General features: G+C 49.7%; 1 protein-coding gene across 1 annotated transcript; it reads right to left on the reverse strand.

Annotated features, from left to right (window-relative positions):
- Nucleotides 1-730: 730 nt before the first annotated feature.
- Nucleotides 731-19,310, reverse strand: LOC119450349 (phosphatidylinositol 4-phosphate 3-kinase C2 domain-containing subunit alpha-like). The gene is given in 5 exon segments (XM_037713783.2): nucleotides 731-1,661; nucleotides 1,663-2,964; nucleotides 2,966-4,768; nucleotides 5,786-5,958; nucleotides 19,078-19,310. Coding segments are annotated over 5 exon segments (3,573 nt in total). The 5' UTR covers nucleotides 19,094-19,310; the 3' UTR covers nucleotides 731-1,382.
- Between the last annotated feature and the right edge of the window lie 648 nt (nucleotides 19,311-19,958).

Raw genomic sequence — 19,958 nt, forward strand, 5'->3', positions numbered from 1 at the left:
GACCTAAATGCTAGGCTTTAAAGCACGCCGTGTCACTGGGCGGTGTCAGGAATATCTTTCTCCGTCTATGGTACCCCCCCCCCCACGCACACACACACACCCACACCTTCCTTTTTCTTTTCTTTTCTTTCTTTTTTTTTTTGCTCGTCGCTCATAAGATTGGTGTCGCAAAAGCAGTGCCTCGATTACAATCGACATTGCCTTCCGTGATACAAATGGCTCTATCAGGCAATCAAACGTTTTCCTAGTCGCAGATTACCACAGTCAATACCGAGAACGCAACATAATGAAGTAACTTCATACAAAGCCAGCTGCCACGGGCGAAAAAAGCTCTTTTTGCATCGCTATATACACGTATGCACCGTATATTGTATTATCACTATACTACGATTCACCTCGCCGAGTCCGAATACCAATGGTTCAGGTGAATTCTCCTCGCTTATGGTAGCGGTCAGCCTCATTGTATTTGTGTTCACGCGTATATACGTGATGATCATTGTCAGATTATGTCCGAGGTCGGGGGATCGAATCCCGGCCACGGCGGCCGCATTTCGATGGGGGCGAAATGCGAAAACACCCGTGTACTTAGATTTAGGTGCACGTTAAAGAACCCCAGGTGGTCCAAATTTCCGGAGTTACCCACTACGGCGTGCCTCATAATCAGATCTTGGTTATGGCACGTGAAATCCCATACTTTTTTTTTTCAGCTTATGTCCGCTGAAGGACGAAGGCCTCTCCCAGCTATATCCATTTACTCGTCCTGCGTAAACCGACAGCATCTTATCCCATTAACATCCTGTTAACGTGGTCATAAATATTTGAAACGTTTCAAGCAGAAGTAGCAGTGCTTCACGGTAAAGTAATGTGTACGGACAATGCCCATGAGCTCGTGCACTGCTAACTTGGCGTAAACAAACTTTCTTTTATTGCAACGTTCTTTTTTTTTTCGCACAACTGTAAGACCTGACTAGAGCAAACAACTATACACAGTCTTTTCTTGTATTTTTTCAATCGCTGAATTCTCTCATTTAGCACCAGCGTGAAAGTCAACAGGCTGTTTCGATTGCCTGAGCGTAGATTTTAACCGTTGGTCATAATTCTGGCGTGCGCCGTGCACCTCTGAAGCGTCTCTTGACTCCAGCGTTCACTTGCCGCTGCTTTACACTATACTTACCCTTTTAACTGTAGAGTTATGTGTTGTACTATGCAGGTTCACAACGGACGTACAAATGCCCGCACACACGTATGCACCAACGTTGTGGTTGCGCAGACACACACTCTGCGTCGTGGTGTTGGGTTCAGGGAGCTGCGGCCCATGCCCCCTCCCTTGTTCTCACCGTATTCACTTCATCGCGCTTTACACAAGTACGCGCGCACCTCGCTCACGTAGCTATTGTGATGGGTACCTTGTCTCTCAGTTCCAGGTCGCGCGGAAGTGGGTGAAAGAAGCTGTACATGAGCCTGTAGTGGGCCACTTCGTCCGGCAGTGCCATGACCGAGTCGAGAAATTCCTGGATGTAGCGCTTGCGCCGCTGTGCCAATGACTCGTCGCTCTCGGAGCTGAACACCGTGCCCCGCGAGAGCGGACAAAAGTCGTAATCGGGAAACTTCTTGCTCATCTTGCTGTACAGCTCGAGGAACTGCTTGTAGGTGCGCACCACCTGACTGGGTAGGCGGGAACTCGCGCGTCACCGCGACCACGTACACGTAGTAACGCTCCGGGTGGTAGCGCAGTCGGATCCCTTCGACGCGCAGCCGCACGATGCGCCCTTCGGCGGCGACGCTGAAGTCGCGGGGGTTGAACGACAGTTTCAGCGCGCACTCGCCTCTCGTGGCCGCCCCGAGCACGGCGAGGTTGTGGATGAAGAAGTTGAAGCTGGTCGCCAGGGTCATGACGCTCTCGCGGATGCGTTTCTCGAAGTGCCTCGCCGCCTGTTCGTCGGTCGCGTCGAGCGACATGGACCGGTGCAGGTAGGCGAGCGCGTCACGGTCGACGTCGACCATGCCGGAGTACTTCATGATGCTGAAGAGCGCCAGCAGGAGGTTGGAGTTTCGACGAATCACGTTGTAGGCCTCGCAACAGAGTCGCACAAAGTGGGCCTCGCCGGCGTTCCGGCGTATGACGTACACCATGTCCGGCGTGAGCGCGACCGGGGCTCGGTCCCTTTTGATTCCTCCCAGTGTCTCGGCGCGTCCCAGCACCTTGGAGAAGTCAATGTGCAGCATGTGGCCAGATGTGGAGAGGAGGATGTTGTCGTTGTGCCGGTCGCCCACACCGAGCACGTACGTGGCCACGCAGCAGCCAGCGCAAGACTTGATGAAGTTGTCTACTGCCGCCTGGTACTGAGCGCGAGACGGGTTGTGCTTCCAGAACCAGTCGGTGATGGTGCGGTTGTTGAAGGCCCCTGTAACACCGGAGTGTGCTGTCTGTATGGCCCGGAGCGTGGAAACGTCGCGGACGGCCTCCACAAAACCATGATTTTCGCCTGTCGCGATACATTTAAAAGTCAGCATCTTCATATCCATGCCGCTTTCCAGCCACAGCTTGTCCATCAGTCGGATAACGCTAAGCATGAGCATGTCCTGACGTAGGTCGTCGCCCGCCTTGTAGATGACCTCGATCTTCTCTGCTGCCTCTTCGGATGACCTGAAGACGAGCTTGAAGGGCAGGGTCTTTGAGGGAAATATGCAACACGTGTCGATATCGATGGACTCGACGCTTATAGCGGGGTCTAGAGGTAACCGCAACTTGAGGGTCTTTAAGGATTCGTTCAGCTTGGACAAGTCTCGGCGCATCACTTCCTGCTTTTGGCTGTCGCTGGCGTCTTTGATATTGCGTGCCGTCTCCGCTAGCATGTCGTCGATTATGACCTGCGTGAGTAAGCTGGCTGAGACCTTCTCCCCGGCGATGAAAAATAGCGCCTTTCGCATGACCAACGCCCTGTGACGCATAAGTGGCTCGTTTAATCATTCCCGTGAGCCACCAGAACAGCTGGTGCGCGAGCCGGACACTCTGTCGCGCCCTTTGCAGCAGAAAGACAGCCAAGAACGAATCGTCCCACGTCTGGAACCTTAGAGACTCTACCAGCTGAGCCAAGTAGAGAGACAGTTCGTCACTGCCGACACTTTGCAGGGAGCGCACGGCGTACTTGCGCACTAGGCTGTCGGGGAATGTTGGGGAGAGAAGCGTAAGCGCCTCCTCGGGGCTTAGCGGACACCAAGCTCGCACCAGCATGTACGTCTCGTCGATGTTTGCGGCGTTCCAACAGGCAGGGTGTCGCAGTAAGTGCGGCAACAGGCTCGGAAAGTCACAGAGGTAGTGGCGGTAGTGCCATACCATGTCGCGAACGCTTTGGGGCAGCGGCTGGGAGACGTCGTTCACCGTCAGGTCGAGAAGAGTCCTTTGTATGTCCGCACTGAGACTGTGGAAGGGTTTCTTTATTGCTTCTTGAGGTTCACGCGATATGGATTTTGAAAGCGCAGCCGGGTTTCTGACGTAGGGCAAACTGACGTGCAGGTAACCTTTGTCCCGCTCGCTGGCACAGGCTGGTCCACGCGGTGACACCGTCTCGGACGACCACAGACCCAGGAGGAACTCGCCGCCGTTGAAGTGATCCCTGTCAGCGAAGACGTTCAGTGCGGTCCAACCGAGTACCTGGTCAACGCCTTCTCGGTGCCCTATTAGAGTCATGTACAGTTTCGTCTCGCGGGGCAGCGATCGGATCGTCGCGGTCTTAAATACCACCCGTTCGTCGAAGTTTACGCACTGGAAAAACTTTTGGGTCACGCACACCTTGCGCGTCGCCTGGTGGCTGAGCAGGCGTTCGCCGTACGTGAGCGCACAGTCTACCGTGAAGGTGTCGTACTCGTGGAGCCACCACTTTTGGAGCTGCGTCGCCATTTCGATCCGGGGTCCGAACAGCTCGTTGCTGTCGACCGCGTAGTCGTAAGTCCTCCGGTACACCCTATCGTCGAGGAAATCCACCGCGAACTCGACGAGACGCCTTTCCGAGTGCATGTCTAGGAACCTCGCCAGCGCCATTTCGATGTCCTCGACGAAGCGGCCGACCAGGAACGCCTTTCTCGTGGCGTCCACTGCGTCTCTGTTATCGAACACGATTTCACGCAAGAAGTTTATGAGGTTCACTGTCGACCTGTGCACGTCTCCGGTTTCTGTCTCTCCCACCAGCACGCACAGATCCACCACCGCCCTCCTGACCTCTTCAGCAGAAGCCAGGAGGTCACCGCCATTCCCCGCCGCGGACGTTGGTGATTTCTGGGCGTCGGCGATCAAGCGGTCTGCCGCGTTTTCGAAATTGATAACTCGTTCCCTGACGTCTTCATAGCCGATGTAGTTGCCGGAAGACGATTCGCCGCCGCCGCCGCCTACGTCCAAGTCGCACTCTTCACAAGTCACCAGCGTCCACGGTCGCTGCACGGCGTCCAGGCTTATCAACGTCAGCCAAGCTGTTTTTCCTAGTCGACGGCAGGCGCAGATGTATTCGTAGTCACTAAGAACAGTTTCGTTGGAGAGGTACTCGTCTAGGCCTGTCACCTTAAAGACGAACGAGCCCTTAGAGTCTCCCAGGAAAGGTTTGAGGCTGTCCACCAGGTAGCCGACCCGAGTAGCGGCGGGACACGTGAACGACACCGGCTTGTGAAGATCCTCCGCAAATATCTTGAGCTTCACGTCAAACGTTTCATCGGAGTTATTCTGCAACGTCGGACTGATGAGCAGGCCGGCGTACGGGCTGTCGTCTGGCTCCACCTGGGTATACGACACGACAATGGTTTAATTACAAGCCACGTTTTTTAAAACCATGACACATATGATGTAAGATGCGTGACGTAATTTTAATACAGTTTACTTCTTAAGGCTAGGTTGACACTGTAACCCTTAAGAAACGAATATACCGGTAGTATATATACCAAGAAATGCTGGCGAACAAATGTGTAACAACTCACGACCTTACCTAGCGCTGTTATTCACGGAATCGACTAACCTGCGACCAACCAAATGTGCTGTACAAATATATAACGTCCAGACTTCTGCTCCCTTCTACCAGTCTTTCACTAAGATTATTAGATTGTATGGCCTTTAGATTACTTTACTTACAGTAAGTCAGCTAGGCAGAAACACCCAAAGTAGAATAAAAAAAAAGGCAGACAGACAGAATGCACGCCAGTAAGTAGTACCGTTCTCAATGACACGATGTAGCTTGTTTATAAGAAGTAATATTCTCAAAGGAAAGCTTCAACACAAAAACTCGCATGTCAGGTCCGAGTAAGAGAGAGAGAAAACTTTTTTTGAAATGTGGAGATTCCTGCCGTCGTGCGTATAACCGCGCCTAAATTTTCTATAGCTTGTCAAACAAGCCAATGTTGCCAAGATAAACAAAAAGTTCAAAGCCTGATGCCGCTTGAGAGTGCAAGGCATGGATCCTTAGGCTTTTCCTCGGCGTTAGTAGTACACGTTAAAGAACGACACTTTCCACATAGATGGCCCCTCATAGTCTCAATGAAGTGTGGTCATGAAAGCCAAATTATTATTTTTAATTTATCTTTATTACTTCGCATTCATCACTACGCTTACGTCCTACCGTAGTGTTCATTTTCCCGAGCCGCATCGCGACCCTCCGCTCCACATTAGGCGACCCTCTTGCCACCACGGAGCGATCGTAACTCACAACTCGGAAAGCACTACCACGGTTGATTCAGTGTCAGCGAGATTGTAGTACCAAACTTTTTTCCGATAACCGTAATAACATTCGTCGTGTGAGCTCACCTGCGAAACGAGCTTCTCGAGCTTTTCCAGCAGCTTCCGGCTGTGGTGGTTGGGCCGTTTCCGGATCAGCCGGCCAGGAATGAACCGGAACCGGTGCGAAGGAGCGGTCGTCACTTCCGGGTTTAGGCTCATGATGGCGCGAACCCTCGGAACCACCTTGAACCTCCGGCGAGCTGCGCAGCAGATACGAACACAATAAATTTTGCTTAAGGCCGCAAAGCTTACTCTTACGCGAAAGAAAAGCTGCGATGCCCAATCTTCTATGTCCTACTGTCACTTGTGACCGCCATCTTTGTCAGTTGCCCGGTCCGCTAGAGCGACATACAGCCGAACGCCTCTATAACGGAGTGCTTGGGGCTTCCGAAATAATTCGTTATACAGGTCACTTCGTTGTAAAGGTCGCGCACCGCAACGTTCACAATAGAACCGGGACAGAATTATTCCTTTGTTCTACAGGTCATTTCGTTGTATAGAGGCGCTCTACTGTATACTGTTCCCACAATTTACCCGCCTCGGCAGCAAACGGCTTCTGGTATTATTGCAAAATTTATGGTTCGTGTTTCAAAAACGAGGTGAGATGATGCAAAAAGCGAAGTGTCAAGGAGTCCTAGCCTTTGTCATGATATTCTTCAGGAATCCTGCAAGTAACTCCCGTTGCTATTCGCGGAATGAGAACAGACAGAGCCTGTGATCTTGTCGCTGTTATTCCTCCTTTTCAACCAGCTGTACTATATCTTTCTGTTACGCGGTTGCTTTTATGTGTTTGTTTATTGCACTTCGCCCCGTCGGTCAGCCACTCGTTCGCCAAGGTGTTGGCGCCTCGTAGAGGCGTCGTCTACTCCTTTGATCTGAAGTGCAATGCAGAGATGAACACACAGATAAGAAGAAAGTCATTGCGATACAAAAAGCGCTCAGTAACGGCATCCTGCGAGATGATCAGAAGTCGTGGCACATAATTCACACGTTCACAAGCTGGAACAGAATTCTAATGCAGTCCGTGTGAAAAATTAAAAAAGGTGAAAAAGAATGTTAACGTAAGACCACCACAATATATTATTATTATTATTATTATTATTATTATTATTATTATTATTATTATTATTATTATTATTATTATTATTATTATTATTATTATTATTATTATTATTATTATTATTACCGGACTTTATCCGGGAAGAGGTAGCGCGTCAGCTTTCATTGCTGCCTCTCACGCACGAGCCTTCGCAGTCTTTGGCTCCGGACCTTCAACACGTCATTCGGACCCAGGTTGCTGAGGCCCTCCCGCCTGTGACTCACCAACCACCCGTCACTGCGCCACTTACCTACGCTTCCGTCGCGGCTCGACCCCCTCAACATCCTGCGCCGTATGCTCGACCTGCGATGCCGACCCATGCCTGGCCGACGACCGCGAATGCTGCGCCGCTCGCCTTCGCGAGACCTTCGGCTCCGTTCCTCCGCCGCCCCGACGCGTGGCGAACGCCAGACAATAGGCCCATCTGCTTCGCCTGTGGTGTCGCTGGACACGTCGCCCGCCACTGTCGCCGATGTCCACCTTCGCCATTTGACGTCATTGGCAGGCCTGTCCCTTCCTCTGCCCGGTCGCCTCCAAGGTACGTCTCTGACGATCAGCCAGCCTATGCTAACCGCCGGTCCCTATCTCCGCGACGACGCTCCCTATCACCCATGCGTCGCCGACCTCCTACGGAGGAGGGAAACCGATCGCTGCAGTTCCGGAGGCAAGAGCTGCATGCGCGTCGAACTGCCCAAGGCCTCCATCTATTTCGCCGCAAAACATTATCGACGTCGACGTTGAAGGAACCGCCGCATTAGCGCTTATTGACACGGGGGCCGCTGTTTCGGTTATCTGCGAAAACCTATGCCGCAAGATCAAAAAAGTGACCACGTCGCTCTCGGGACTAATGCTCCGCACTGCCAGCTCACAGTGCATTGCGCCTTCAGCTGTTTGCACCGCACGTGTCGCTATTCAAGGTGAACATTATGTCATCGAGTTTTTCGTGCTGCCGTCATGCTCCCACGACGTTATTCTCGGATGGGACTTCCTTTCACGTCATCGCGCCGTCATAGACTGCTCCCGTGCAGAAGTGGCCCTTACGCCATTGCAAACCTCTCTTTCGGTGGATAATCATCCCGACGCTCACAAACTGGTGGTTGCTGCGGACACAGATATTGCCCCTGAAACGTCGACCCTTGTGCCTCTGTCCTGTACGGCCGCCCCTGACGGAACTGTTCTGTTTGCCCCATCGGAGGTACTTCTCCGCCGTCGCGGCCTACGACTGCCGTTTGCTGTACTTACGGTTGAATCGGGTGCTACTACTATGTTTGTTTCCAACTGGCTCCCATCCTCCGTTACATTACTTCGTGGAGAATCTTTGGGTCACATTCAAGGTGCCGATCTCCTGCGCTCCCTCGAGTTTGCAGAGGACCAACCCCATCTTGAACTGAATGCCATGACATCACCTGTGCCCAAACCTTCGGGTCCAGACAGTTTCCACCCTTCTATTGCTGCCGATCTACCGTCAACACAACGCAGCGAACTTCTGGCCCTTCTTCGAGACTTCCGCTCCTCCTTCGATTGCGCTCAACCATCTTTAGGTCGTACAACAAGCGTCACACACCACATTGACACCGGTTCCCATGCGCCCTTACGCCAACGACCATATCGAGTTTCAGCGGCAGAACGGCGTATTATCAACGAACAAGTGGATGATATGCTTACGCGTGGTGTCATTCAGCCATCCCAGAGCCCCTGGTCTTCTCCTGTTGTACTTGTGCGCAAAAAGGATGGCTCTATCAGATTCTGTGTTGACTACCGCCGCCTCAATAAGATAACTCGGAAGGATGTATACCCGTTGCCCCGCATCGATGATGCTCTCGATTGTTTGCAAGGGGCAGAATATTTCTCGTCACTGGATTTGCGCTCGGGTTACTGGCAGGTTCCAATGGCCGACCCTGACCGACCTAAGACGGCTTTTGTCACCACTGACGGACTGTATGAGTTTAACGTGATGCCGTTCGGATTGTGCAACGCCCCAGCTACTTTCGAACGGATGATGGATAACATCCTTCGTGGCTACAAGTGGAATACCTGCCTCTGCTACCTTGACGACATCGTCATTTTTTCTCGCGATTTTCCAACTCACCTTGTTCGTCTTCGTGCGATTCTCACGTGCCTCACCTCTGCTGGCCTTCAACTTAACATAAAGAAGTGCCACTTTGCTGCACGCCAGCTGACGATACTAGGCCACGTCGTCTGCAAGGAGGGAGTTCTTCCGGACCCCGCGAAGCTCCGTGCCGTAGCCGAATATCCCAAGCCCAATTCCTTGAAAACGCTTAGAAGTTTCATTGGGCTGTGCTCGTATTTTCGTCGATTTGTGCGCGACTTTGCTACCATCATCGCGCCTCTTACCAACCTTCTGACCGCCTCTAACGGCCTGTCTGCTTGGTCAACAGAATGCGACGAATCTTTTCGAACGCTACGGCGCTTACTAACATCGCCACCAATACTCCGTCACTTTGACCCTAATGCGCCTACGGAGATCCATACTGACGCCAGTGGTGTTGGCCTTGGTGCGGTATTGGCTCAAAAAACACCAGGATACCAAGAATACGTCGTTGCCTACGCGAGTCGCACGCTCAAGAAAGCCGAGTGTAACTATTCTGTCACTGAGAAAGAGTGCCTCGCTATAATTTGGGCTTTGGCTAAGTTTCGTCCGTACCTTTATGGCCGCCCTTTTGACGTCGTCACGGACCATCATGCTCTATGCTGGCTCTCGTCGCTGAAAGATCCCTCGGGACGCCTCGGTCGTTGGGCGCTTCGCCTGCAAGATTACAACATCCGTGTTGTGTACCGATCCGGCCGCAAACACTCGGACGCTGATGCACTGTCCCGCTCGCCGCTAGCGTCTGACACGGCTTCTCCGTCAGCCTCTTCGGCTCCCTTGTCGCCTATTGACTTTGCAGACATGTCGTCGGAGCAACGCAAGGATGCGTGGATTTGTCAACTCCTTGACTTTCTCACTGACACATCCACTTATCCCGCCCCAAGAACTCTGCGTCGCCAAGCCGCCCATTTCACTATTCGCGACGATCTCCTTTATCGCCGGAATTACGCGTCTGATGGCCGGAGGTGGCTTCTAGTGGTACCTCGCCACATGCGCACGGACATATGCGCTGCTTTCCACGCTGACCCACAAAGCGCTCACGCCGGCGTTCTCAAGACCTACAATCGCTTGCGGCAGCGATTCTACTGGCGCGGAATGTATGCATTTGTGTGCAAGTACATACGTGCTTGCACTGCCTGTCAGCGGCGCAAGACTCCACCTCAACGCCCGGCCGGTACGCTTCAGCCTCTCCCTTGCCCGGCCCGTCCATTCGACCGCGTCGGTATCGACTTATACGGCCCGCTTCCCTCGACCACCTCTGGGAATAGGTGGATAATTGTCGGCGTGGACCACCTCACGCGTTACGCCGAGACTGCAGCTTTGCCTACAGCCACAGCAAGAGACGTTGCGTTTTTCATCTTACGCAACTTCGTACTGCGCCACGGTGCTCCCCGTGAGCTTTTAAGCGACAGGGGACGTGTTTTCCTGTCAGATGCTATTGAAGCCTTGCTCGTGCAGTGTAACATCGTTCATCGCATGACCAGTGCATATCATCCGCAAACTAATGGCCTCACTGAGCGATTTAATCGCACTCTGGGGGATATGCTGACGATGTACACGGCGTCAGACCAGACAAATTGGGACACCGTCCTTCCATTCATCACATATGCGTACAACACTGCTACGCACGCGACTACAGGATTCTCGCCGTTCTTCCTCTTGTACGGCCGTGAGCCATCATGCACGCTGGACACTATGCTTCCCTACACACCTGACTCATCTGAGTACGCTGCAATTTCTGATGTCGCCAAGTACGCCGAAGATTGTCGACAGTTGGCCCGTTCATTGACAACCGAGGACCAAGGTCACCAGAAGCTCAGGCACGACACCGACCGATCTCTCACTACTTTCGCGACCGGTGCCCTAGTTTGGCTTTGGATTCCTCCGAGTACGCCTGGCCTTTCGTCTAAATTATTGGCCCGCTATCATGGGCCCTACCGCATCCGCGCTCGGACATCTCCAGTCAATTATGACGTTGAGCCTTTGACACCGTCTCAAGACTTACGTCGTCGTGGTCGAGAAATCGTTCACGTGAGTCGCCTCAAGCCCTATTATGACCCCTCTATACTGACAACGCCTTAAGTCGCCAGGATGGCTACGCTACTTCCCGGGGGCCAATGTAATGAAGAAGACAAGACGACGACGAAGCAGTCAGCAAGCAAGCCACAGTGTCAGTGCTAACCACGCGCCCCGAGCTTGCGCTTGCCCGGATTTTGGCTGCTGGTCGCCTCGCCGCTTCTTGACGTTCGCCTGACGTTTCTCGCATTCCTTGACGTTTACACGTGAATAAATCGCTTTGCATTATTATTATTATTATTTGTTTTATACACATATACACACAAGGACACGAAGGAAATAAGGAGGGAGCAAGCTGACAACCGCCACCGAGAGGGGCACAACGCCTGCCTACTCTTTCAGGAGAAGAGAATAGAGGAAATGAAACTAGGTGGAAAGAAAAGAGGAAACAAAGAAATGACGGAGACACAGACAGAACAAAGCAAAAACACAAACAACGTCTATAAACAGGAGGCCAAGGCAGTATCCTTCATAAATGTTAGCAGGGCTCGATAGGCCTGGTCACGTCGAGCAGCCCACCCCCTTGGAAAGAGGCAATCGTCAAGGGTCGCACGTTGCAGACCAATAAGTCTATATTCCTTAATTAGCAATGCGCGCTTCGCAACAAATGCGGGACACTAAAACGAGATGTTCAAGTGTCTCACAGGAGCCACAAAACGTACACGACGGGCTGTCCACACTTCCTTGTCGGTATAGGCGTTCGCGCACCAACACAGATCCAACCCTTAACTTATGTAACAGTGCTCTAGCTCGACCGCGAACACGGGGAGGGAACGATCCGTCTGCAACACGCTGGTCTGGGTGCTGCTTTAGGAGGTGTCGGCGTATTAGAAGACGAGCGTTTTCAGAGATATATACAGGAAATGTCAGGGCAGTCACATTCGTGGTGGGCACAACTTGAAGCGAGGCGATCAGCCTCTTCATTTCCAGCGATGCCCACGTGCGTGGGTATCCACTGGACAATGAGGGACACTCTACGCGAAGTAATTTTGCCGGCAGATTCTTGGATACTGCATAAAATTGGCCTATCGGCATCTTGTGTCAGTCTGCTGAGGGCAGCATAGGAGTCTGTAAGAATGACGACCTTCAATGCGTTTAATTTTTCGTGTACGTACTTCAGAGCAACACCAATCGCTGTCAGTTCTGCAGTTGTTGATGAGGTTGGATGTAGTATTCTAAACACCCGTCTGATGTCAGTCGAAGAGCAGAAGAAAGCTGCAGAAGCGCCTTGGGCATCGCTGCGCACAGATGCGTCCGTGAATACTTTAATATAATCTCCAAATGTTTCAGATAGGTGGGACTGGGCCAATTGGAATAGTGCCGGAACAGGCTGGCTAGACTATTTGCGTATTTCGGGAATTGACAGATAAATGGGGAAGGAACATTTGGTGTGCTTTTTCGGAGTTATGAATGAAATAGTGTCCTATGAACTGCGAGTAATGTCCGCAAACAATGCCGCTATTTTCCCCGTGCGAGAGAACGGGCGCTGATTCAATAAGTCTGGCAGAAAGTCTCGTCAAATGCTCATACAAATTACTCCGTGGCCTGCCAGTTGCTTTAATTCAGAAAGCTCACTGCGGTGGAGTGGCGTTTATTGTATAGCTCTCCTGCGTGTCCCCACAAAGTCGCAGGTTCCATTCCACGCCGCAGAAGCCTCATTTTTACGGCGCTGGAACGTCAAGACGATCGTATGCTGAAATGTCAGAGTTAGCGTCAAGGGTCCTCGAATCGACGAAAATTAACCGTATATCATAACAGTCGAAGTGTAGCTTTGAGACACTGAAACCTCGTCGCTTGTTTTTATTGCTGTATACATTAAGCGCAGAAAAGAAACACTTGCAATTCAATATGTCCACCCTATCGCAAACGTTTTCGGAAGCATGAAAAGTGTTAGAAAAATATTTTTTTTTCTTACCACTTTCGCCAGGAAAGTAATGCTGGGTAGCTACAACTACCCAGCGTTGTTTTCAATTACGCAAAGCGTTACGACCTGGACCGACGAGCTTGAGTAAGACGAACAGCTATGCGTCTGACCAACACCAGCTAGATAGCACAAGGCCTACGCACTCCGATCTATGACGTAATGCTACCTGGCTCGAAATTTCCATTGCCAAGGCTGGCGTGACGAAAGCGGTGACGTCAAAATCACTGTTGCTTACGCGGGAGCATCCCCATTAGAGTCTATGGCAGTCGGGTAACAGGTAGCATGACGTCATAGATCGGAGTGCATACGCCTTGCGCTATCTAGGTGGTGTCGGTCTGACGCGAGCGTGTGTGTGACGACAGCACCAAGAAGACGCGTGACGTAGATCGTGTGACGCCGACGGTATGATCTCTTCTTACGGACGTTCGACGAGAGCCAATTGCCACTTCCGTAGGCCTCTTCAGATCTACTGCGTGGGACTGTGATGTAAGGCATGAATGACACGACATGCCATAGCAGGGGACACGTGCGTTTCCTTGTGTAGCCAGCGTGCGTTTCATTTGTGTAGCCAGCTCGAAAGAAGCGCGGTATATCCTCTTATTTCTCAACTTTTCAACTTTCGAAGCAGAAAACCTTTAGATTTCTAAATTTTGGCGTTTAAAGTGCCAAAATCGCAATCTGCAGTTGTGAGGCACGCCGTAGTCAGGGACTGCGGATTAATTTTGACCACCTGGGGTTCTTTAACGGGGCACGCTATGCACGGTATACACGAGCATTTTTGCATTCCACCCTCATTGGAATTGAGCCGCTGAGGCCGGGGTCGAAATTTTTTCGTCATCTTCCTTGAGCAATTAAGGCAAACATGCAATCGTACAAAAAAAAAAAAAAACTCGCCCAAATTTCAGATCTCCGATTACCCCTGTCCTGCGCCATTCAAATCAATCCTGCAGGCTGCAAATTTCCTAGTCTCATGCCTAATCCTCCTCTTAATCACCAGCCGCCCTCAACTGCTTTTGCCTCTCATTGGCGGTCATTATTTTGCTCCAATAGACAAATGGTTATCCAATCTACTCATTACATGGCCGACGCTAGTCTAGTTATCCCGCTTAATTTCTATCAATAGATCAGGGAGCCGCGTTTGTTGTTCAATATACGGGGTGATCAATTTATTTTTATTGAATTGAGTTTATTTGCAACAATGTTGCGGGAGACCACGAAAAAAGTTGATCAAACAGCTTAAGAGGACTTGGCCACCCTGCACACAAGTCGGCATAACGGTCGCTGCAACAAGAAAAATACTATGCATTGTACATGACTCACGTACAGACAAAGCGTACTTGCCCATGTCGCGTGTGAGAAACTTATACAAACAATATTTTCGATAAACAGCGAAATGAAAAAAAAAGAATAAATCTGCAAGAGTTCGCACAAACGTCAAAAGAGTTTATGGTAAAGACGTTAGTCCCATGCAGTAACACTCTCCGTAGTTCTTTGAATGAAATTTGTGAGATGTCAAAGAGGTGTTCTTTACTAACTGCATTTAGTAATGTGGGTAGCGAGAACTGTTGCATGTGTTTGCCATAATTTGTGTGATATTTTTATGGAATTTTGAAAAATCGCCTGTGAAAAATAGCATAATTTCGGTCCTTGAGCTGGATTATTCGAAGAGGCGGTCATTACTAGCACGATAAATCGAAACATTTATTTGACTAATTAACATAAATAAACTAATTAACTGCTTAATTGATTACTTTTTAGCTCACATTGCAATTTACGCATTGTAGCCAGTGAGATTGCAAGAACTATCCACTTGAAGTGAATTTCCAGCATGACACAAGTTTCGAGATATTTCCCAAAGTGTGGGACGAAATACGTGGGTGTTGCATTTACTTTTGTGGTCCAATGCATAAAAGAGCGTTTTGTTAAACAAGTGGAACAAGAGTGCAGTTTTACGGCAAGTTTGATGGCGCCTGTCTCCAGACTGGCGTCATTCTGAAAATGCATTCCAAGTGCATACGCCTTGAAAGCTCACCGGTTACAATTCGTAAATTGCAATGTGTGCCGTAAAGTGAAAAATTAATCAGTTTTTTTTAATTAGTTGAATAAGTTTTTCGAATTAGCGTGCTAATAAAGTCCGCTTTTTCGAATAATTAAGCTCACCGACAAGAATCACACACACACACACACACACACACACACACACACACACACACACACACACACACACACACACACACACACACACACACACACACACACACACACACACACACACACACACACACACACACGCACGCACGCACACACACGCACACACACACACACACACACACACACACACACACACACACACACACACGCACACACACACACACACGCACACACACACACACACACACACACATTTTGTGTACTAGCTAGAATCCCTAATCTACTCGCCCTATCTTATCGAAATTGTTGTGGCGGGCGTGGCTGCGAGCATATGTCTGTTTCAACCACAAGCGCCCTTGGCACGCCGCGTATCTTTTACCAATATAAGAAAGCCAGTGTTCTTCGGATAAGGCGGATTCATGCTTTGATAACATGCCTTTCTTTTTTTCTCGCACTTGGCCTACATACTGCAATGTTTGTATAGTGCTTATGTCAACCGTTGTACAGAAGGTCATCCAATGGGTCTTTGACCCTGCATGCACCTTAGGAACGAGCTCTCTTTAATGCATGTTTCATCACATGTACGTTTTTCTGTTATCCATAAAGCTCCATTGTCTGAGTGGTTGCTTGAAACGCACGAACAAGGGGCGTGCATGGATCGAGTAATGGGATACTTAGAAACAAAAGCCGTATAATGTCGCCCAGCTGCGCTATAGATAGAAGTCACTAAAGAAGTCTTGAAGCGGTCACAAAACGGATTTGTTTCATTGAATTGCCTCATCTAAGCGAAGACGCGGACTCACAAACTCCAGAACCCGTTCATATGAGGTCTAGTTATGTGGAAAAGAATGGAAAGCATTACCACAAGAAATTGTCAGTGTAAGTGACCTCGGCAAAAAGAGAGAATCCGTTCGCCGCGAATGAACAGCTGCGCTACTGGTATTTTCAGTATGTTCGGTTTTTCTTTTAGCTTCGCGGCATCAGTTTCAGCATAAGGAAACTATATGAATACTGGGATTCGGTGTAGCGTTAAATATTGATTTTGCTCGATTCTATTCTCTATATATGATATACCGTTCACGACTGGCCGACTTCTGTGATAGCGAGGAGGGAGTGCTGCACCGGCCAATGACAAAGCGCGAAAAAGAATAGCATTGAAAAAAAATATTTACATTTTCGGGGTCATATGCACTAGAGTGCATTGCGGACTGATATTTAATCCTGACAACATGCGAAAAGAACATAGCACGCGTGTGGAAATAGTGATTTCTTAGAATCAATCTGAATCTTCTATAAGAGTGATTCCTATCGAATGTCGAATGGAGTGACGAAGGTTTCCTTCTTTCAAAAAGTTATAAATAAAGAAAGTCTGAGCTGTGTTGATGCAAATGAAGCTGACCTATATCCTTGAAAGCCAGTAATAGCATTTATAGGCGGCTGGAAATGAAAGCGATACGGGCAGTACGTGAATGAGAAAAGTCGACGGTTACCGCGACATTTTTGGCCGTGACAGTTGAAATTTTAGAACGAGAGAAATTACACGCATTCACGAAAAAAAAACGCAGTGGTTCACAAACTGACGTAATACCTTCCATATATTACCAGTAAACAATAATGAACGTATCGAAGCCTCGAACCACGGCACGGTGGCCCCGCCAGCGTTCAGACTCCGTGTCACGAACAAGTCGCTGGACCCGACCGGTCGCACCCATTACACGGGCGGGTCCGCAACAACGTACCGATTGTTATGGACGTATGCTGGTCTATCCACATCTGTGATAGATGCCTTCATGGGCCACGAAGCTCAGTCCTTACTTTCAACGACTGGCTGCCACGCCACAGTTTGGCTGCCACACCTACTGAGGTGCAAGGCAATTGGTAGATTTACTGTATAGACACCCCCACTGGAAACCACTGGAAACCACTGGAAACCACAACACTTTTAAACCACTTTTTAAACCACTTTTAAAAAGCTTGTGAGTTTTTTATATGTATAATAAATGTATCGTTCTCTAGCGAAGTTCGTGTTTGAACGAGGAAAAAAAAATCACCTCGTACTCAAAACCTCGACTATAGTCGCCAAACCTCTGTAAAACAACTGTCACCGAACAGGAATTGCCAGTGTTGTTTGAACATCCGCTTTGCTGAACTTAAAGCGCTGCTGACTGCCTTCGAATTTTGCTCGTAGCTCGGGGCAGTGTTTCGTTTCATTTTCATTTGGCGAGTTGCCGAGCAGTTGTTGCCGTCAGTTACGCGTGACTTTTCCAGCAACTCGATCGTTGCCGAGTTCGTCTACCCAATGTGAGTGTCACGTTTGCCGGTCTGCTGCTCTCCGCACAGACAAGTCTGCGTCAGAAAAAAAAATGTTTAAGTGTTAGGTTCACAGCAAGCCTAGCCAAACCACATTGTTATTAAATGTGACGACGATATCACATCCACGAAGATACCTATGAGGCATGCGGCTGCCTCTTCTCTCTCATACAAATGTCACAGTGTTAAATGAAACAGAATAAAACTTTCAAAATAATAAACTACCAAAATATTGGAATGAGCTTTCCTACATATTACATCATGCTCGGCCAACGACGATATAGAAACAATGAAGCGAGGCCACTGGGGAGAGACGAAAGACGTCAGAGCACGCAGAATAAAGCATTTAGTCTCTTGTCAAGCTCCTTGCGCGCTTGCACTGGCTTCACCACGACATATTTTCGAGAGCTACTTATTGATAAATATGCATACGCTGTTAACACCCCACTTAACTCATGCGCATAAACTTCACACATGCAGCATTACATCGCCAAAGAGGGTGCATCGCGCCGAGAACTCGGGAACCGAATTCATTAAGCTTTTCATTCGTAAGTTGCTCTTTTCCATTGGCCAGCCTCCTTCGCTAATGATGTCCGGCATCCCGATTGGTCACCATCTGCTCTTACGAACGATTTTTAGCGTAAGAACATTTTTGTGAATATGGGCCTAGCTCTGTCGGAAGGCAATCCGTAAGGTATCTGTTCCTTTATTCATGGATACTTTTTTCTACGAATAAACGTCGCCCCTCGTATATATAATTGGTCTCCTGTTGAAATGACGCTTACTACAGATATACGCAGTTTTCAGGAATCGTATGTGTTCTGTATACGCAGGAAAGAGCCCATCGGCGTTGCTAACCGCTCTTGTCGGTGCTGAAGGGCCCGCAGTATATAGTGAGATCACCGACCACGCGAGAGAATTGAACTGAAGAGCTAGGCCAGTGCGATATCGCGATGCACTGAGCGAGCACTCGCCCTTCCATACTCGTCACTGCATGTTTGCTAGTCGCTCCGAGTTGATTTAGCAATTAGCATACAAGCATGCAGCACATAGTCGGTTCACTTATTCAAGTTTTTGTCTTTGTATAAAAGGCGGCGCGATAGCTGTTCAAGTAGCCCCCATAATAAGGGCGTATTCAAGCTTTAAATCTTCAGTGGGATTAGATGGTCAATGGGATTATAGATGTGGCCACATTAAGGCTACAAACATGCATGCAGCAGCGCAACTTATTCGCGCGCCGGTTGTTACACGCTCCGGCTCATTCCCATGGATACAGTTCACTTCATCAAAGCAGTATCTTTGCTAACGGTGGTGTCCGCCAATCAGGGATCGAATTCTCAGAGCGGGCCACAAGTGAAAAACGGTTAACTATTGGCTGGTATTTCGTGCTCTTACCGGTCACAAAAGCATCCAGCGCGAAAGGCGTATATACCGCAGCCAATCACTACAGCTCGCGCCCTCCTTCTATACGTATACACCTCCTATTAGCTGAATGTGGCATTAACTTCCACAACGATGCGCTGTAATATTGGAACGAGCATATACATGTATATATACAGACGCTCCGCGCAGGAAGCTTAGCGATATCCTTGCTAAGCGGGCAAATAACCAGCCCACCTGAAACGATCGAATGCGCGCGCGATGCTTACCATTGCGTCGCGTCATGCCTGTCGTCGCCGTCTTGAATGAACGCGTGGTTCGTCGTCGAACACTTCTCCTAATCCGTGTAGCAGCACTTAACACTGTATGGCGCTTTCATACGTCCAGTGGTAAGGGCGCGCATTAAAGCGAGCAACCGTTCATCCTCGTACGCGCACATAAGGATGCTCTCCGCGGTCGTGGTAGTCGCCGCTTCGCCGCTGCCGCAGACAGGCCGACCGCGCCGATCGAGGAACCGCGTGCCGACGACAGACAATGCGCGCTGATAAGGAAGCGGTTGCCGTTATCGCGGCTCTAGCTTTTCTTACCCCTCTCGGTGATAAAGCTGCGCCGCCGCGTAACTGGTGGACTCGGCTGTCGAGGAAGAGGGACGCCGTGGACGCGACAGGGCGGGGTGAAAGGGTTGAAGGCATATTTCAAAAAATATGATATGGACGCGACAGGGGGCGGGGTGAAAGGGTTGAAGGGATATTTCATAAAAGATGATATCGAATTGGCGTATAATACGTGAACACTCCCTGTCAGCGTCTGCTGCTAGTTCCTCATTGCGCGACGCGGTGCAGAGGCACCTGAAGTTTCAAGAGCGGTCGTCAGAGATATAAGTCGCCTTGGATGAATCATCCCTAACGGCGGCACAAGTTGTCTTTTGTTCCGCTTTCGCTTCGTTGCCATTCATGGGGAATATATTCAGGTAAATGCAGATACAACGTTCCTCAAATTACTTATCATTTCAATTAAAGAAAGTTCGTTTCCTCCGTGCTTTCATTCGTTACGGTGCGTTGGCTTTATATGGTTGCTACTTCAATAAAATGTAGCATATACCTAATTACCCTGCTTCTCGCTCACACCTTCTACAAGTGGGCAGAATGGC

This window comes from Dermacentor silvarum, chromosome 4 (assembly GCF_013339745.2).
Source record: "Dermacentor silvarum isolate Dsil-2018 chromosome 4, BIME_Dsil_1.4, whole genome shotgun sequence".
Classification (NCBI taxonomy): Eukaryota; Metazoa; Arthropoda; class Arachnida; order Ixodida; family Ixodidae; genus Dermacentor; species Dermacentor silvarum.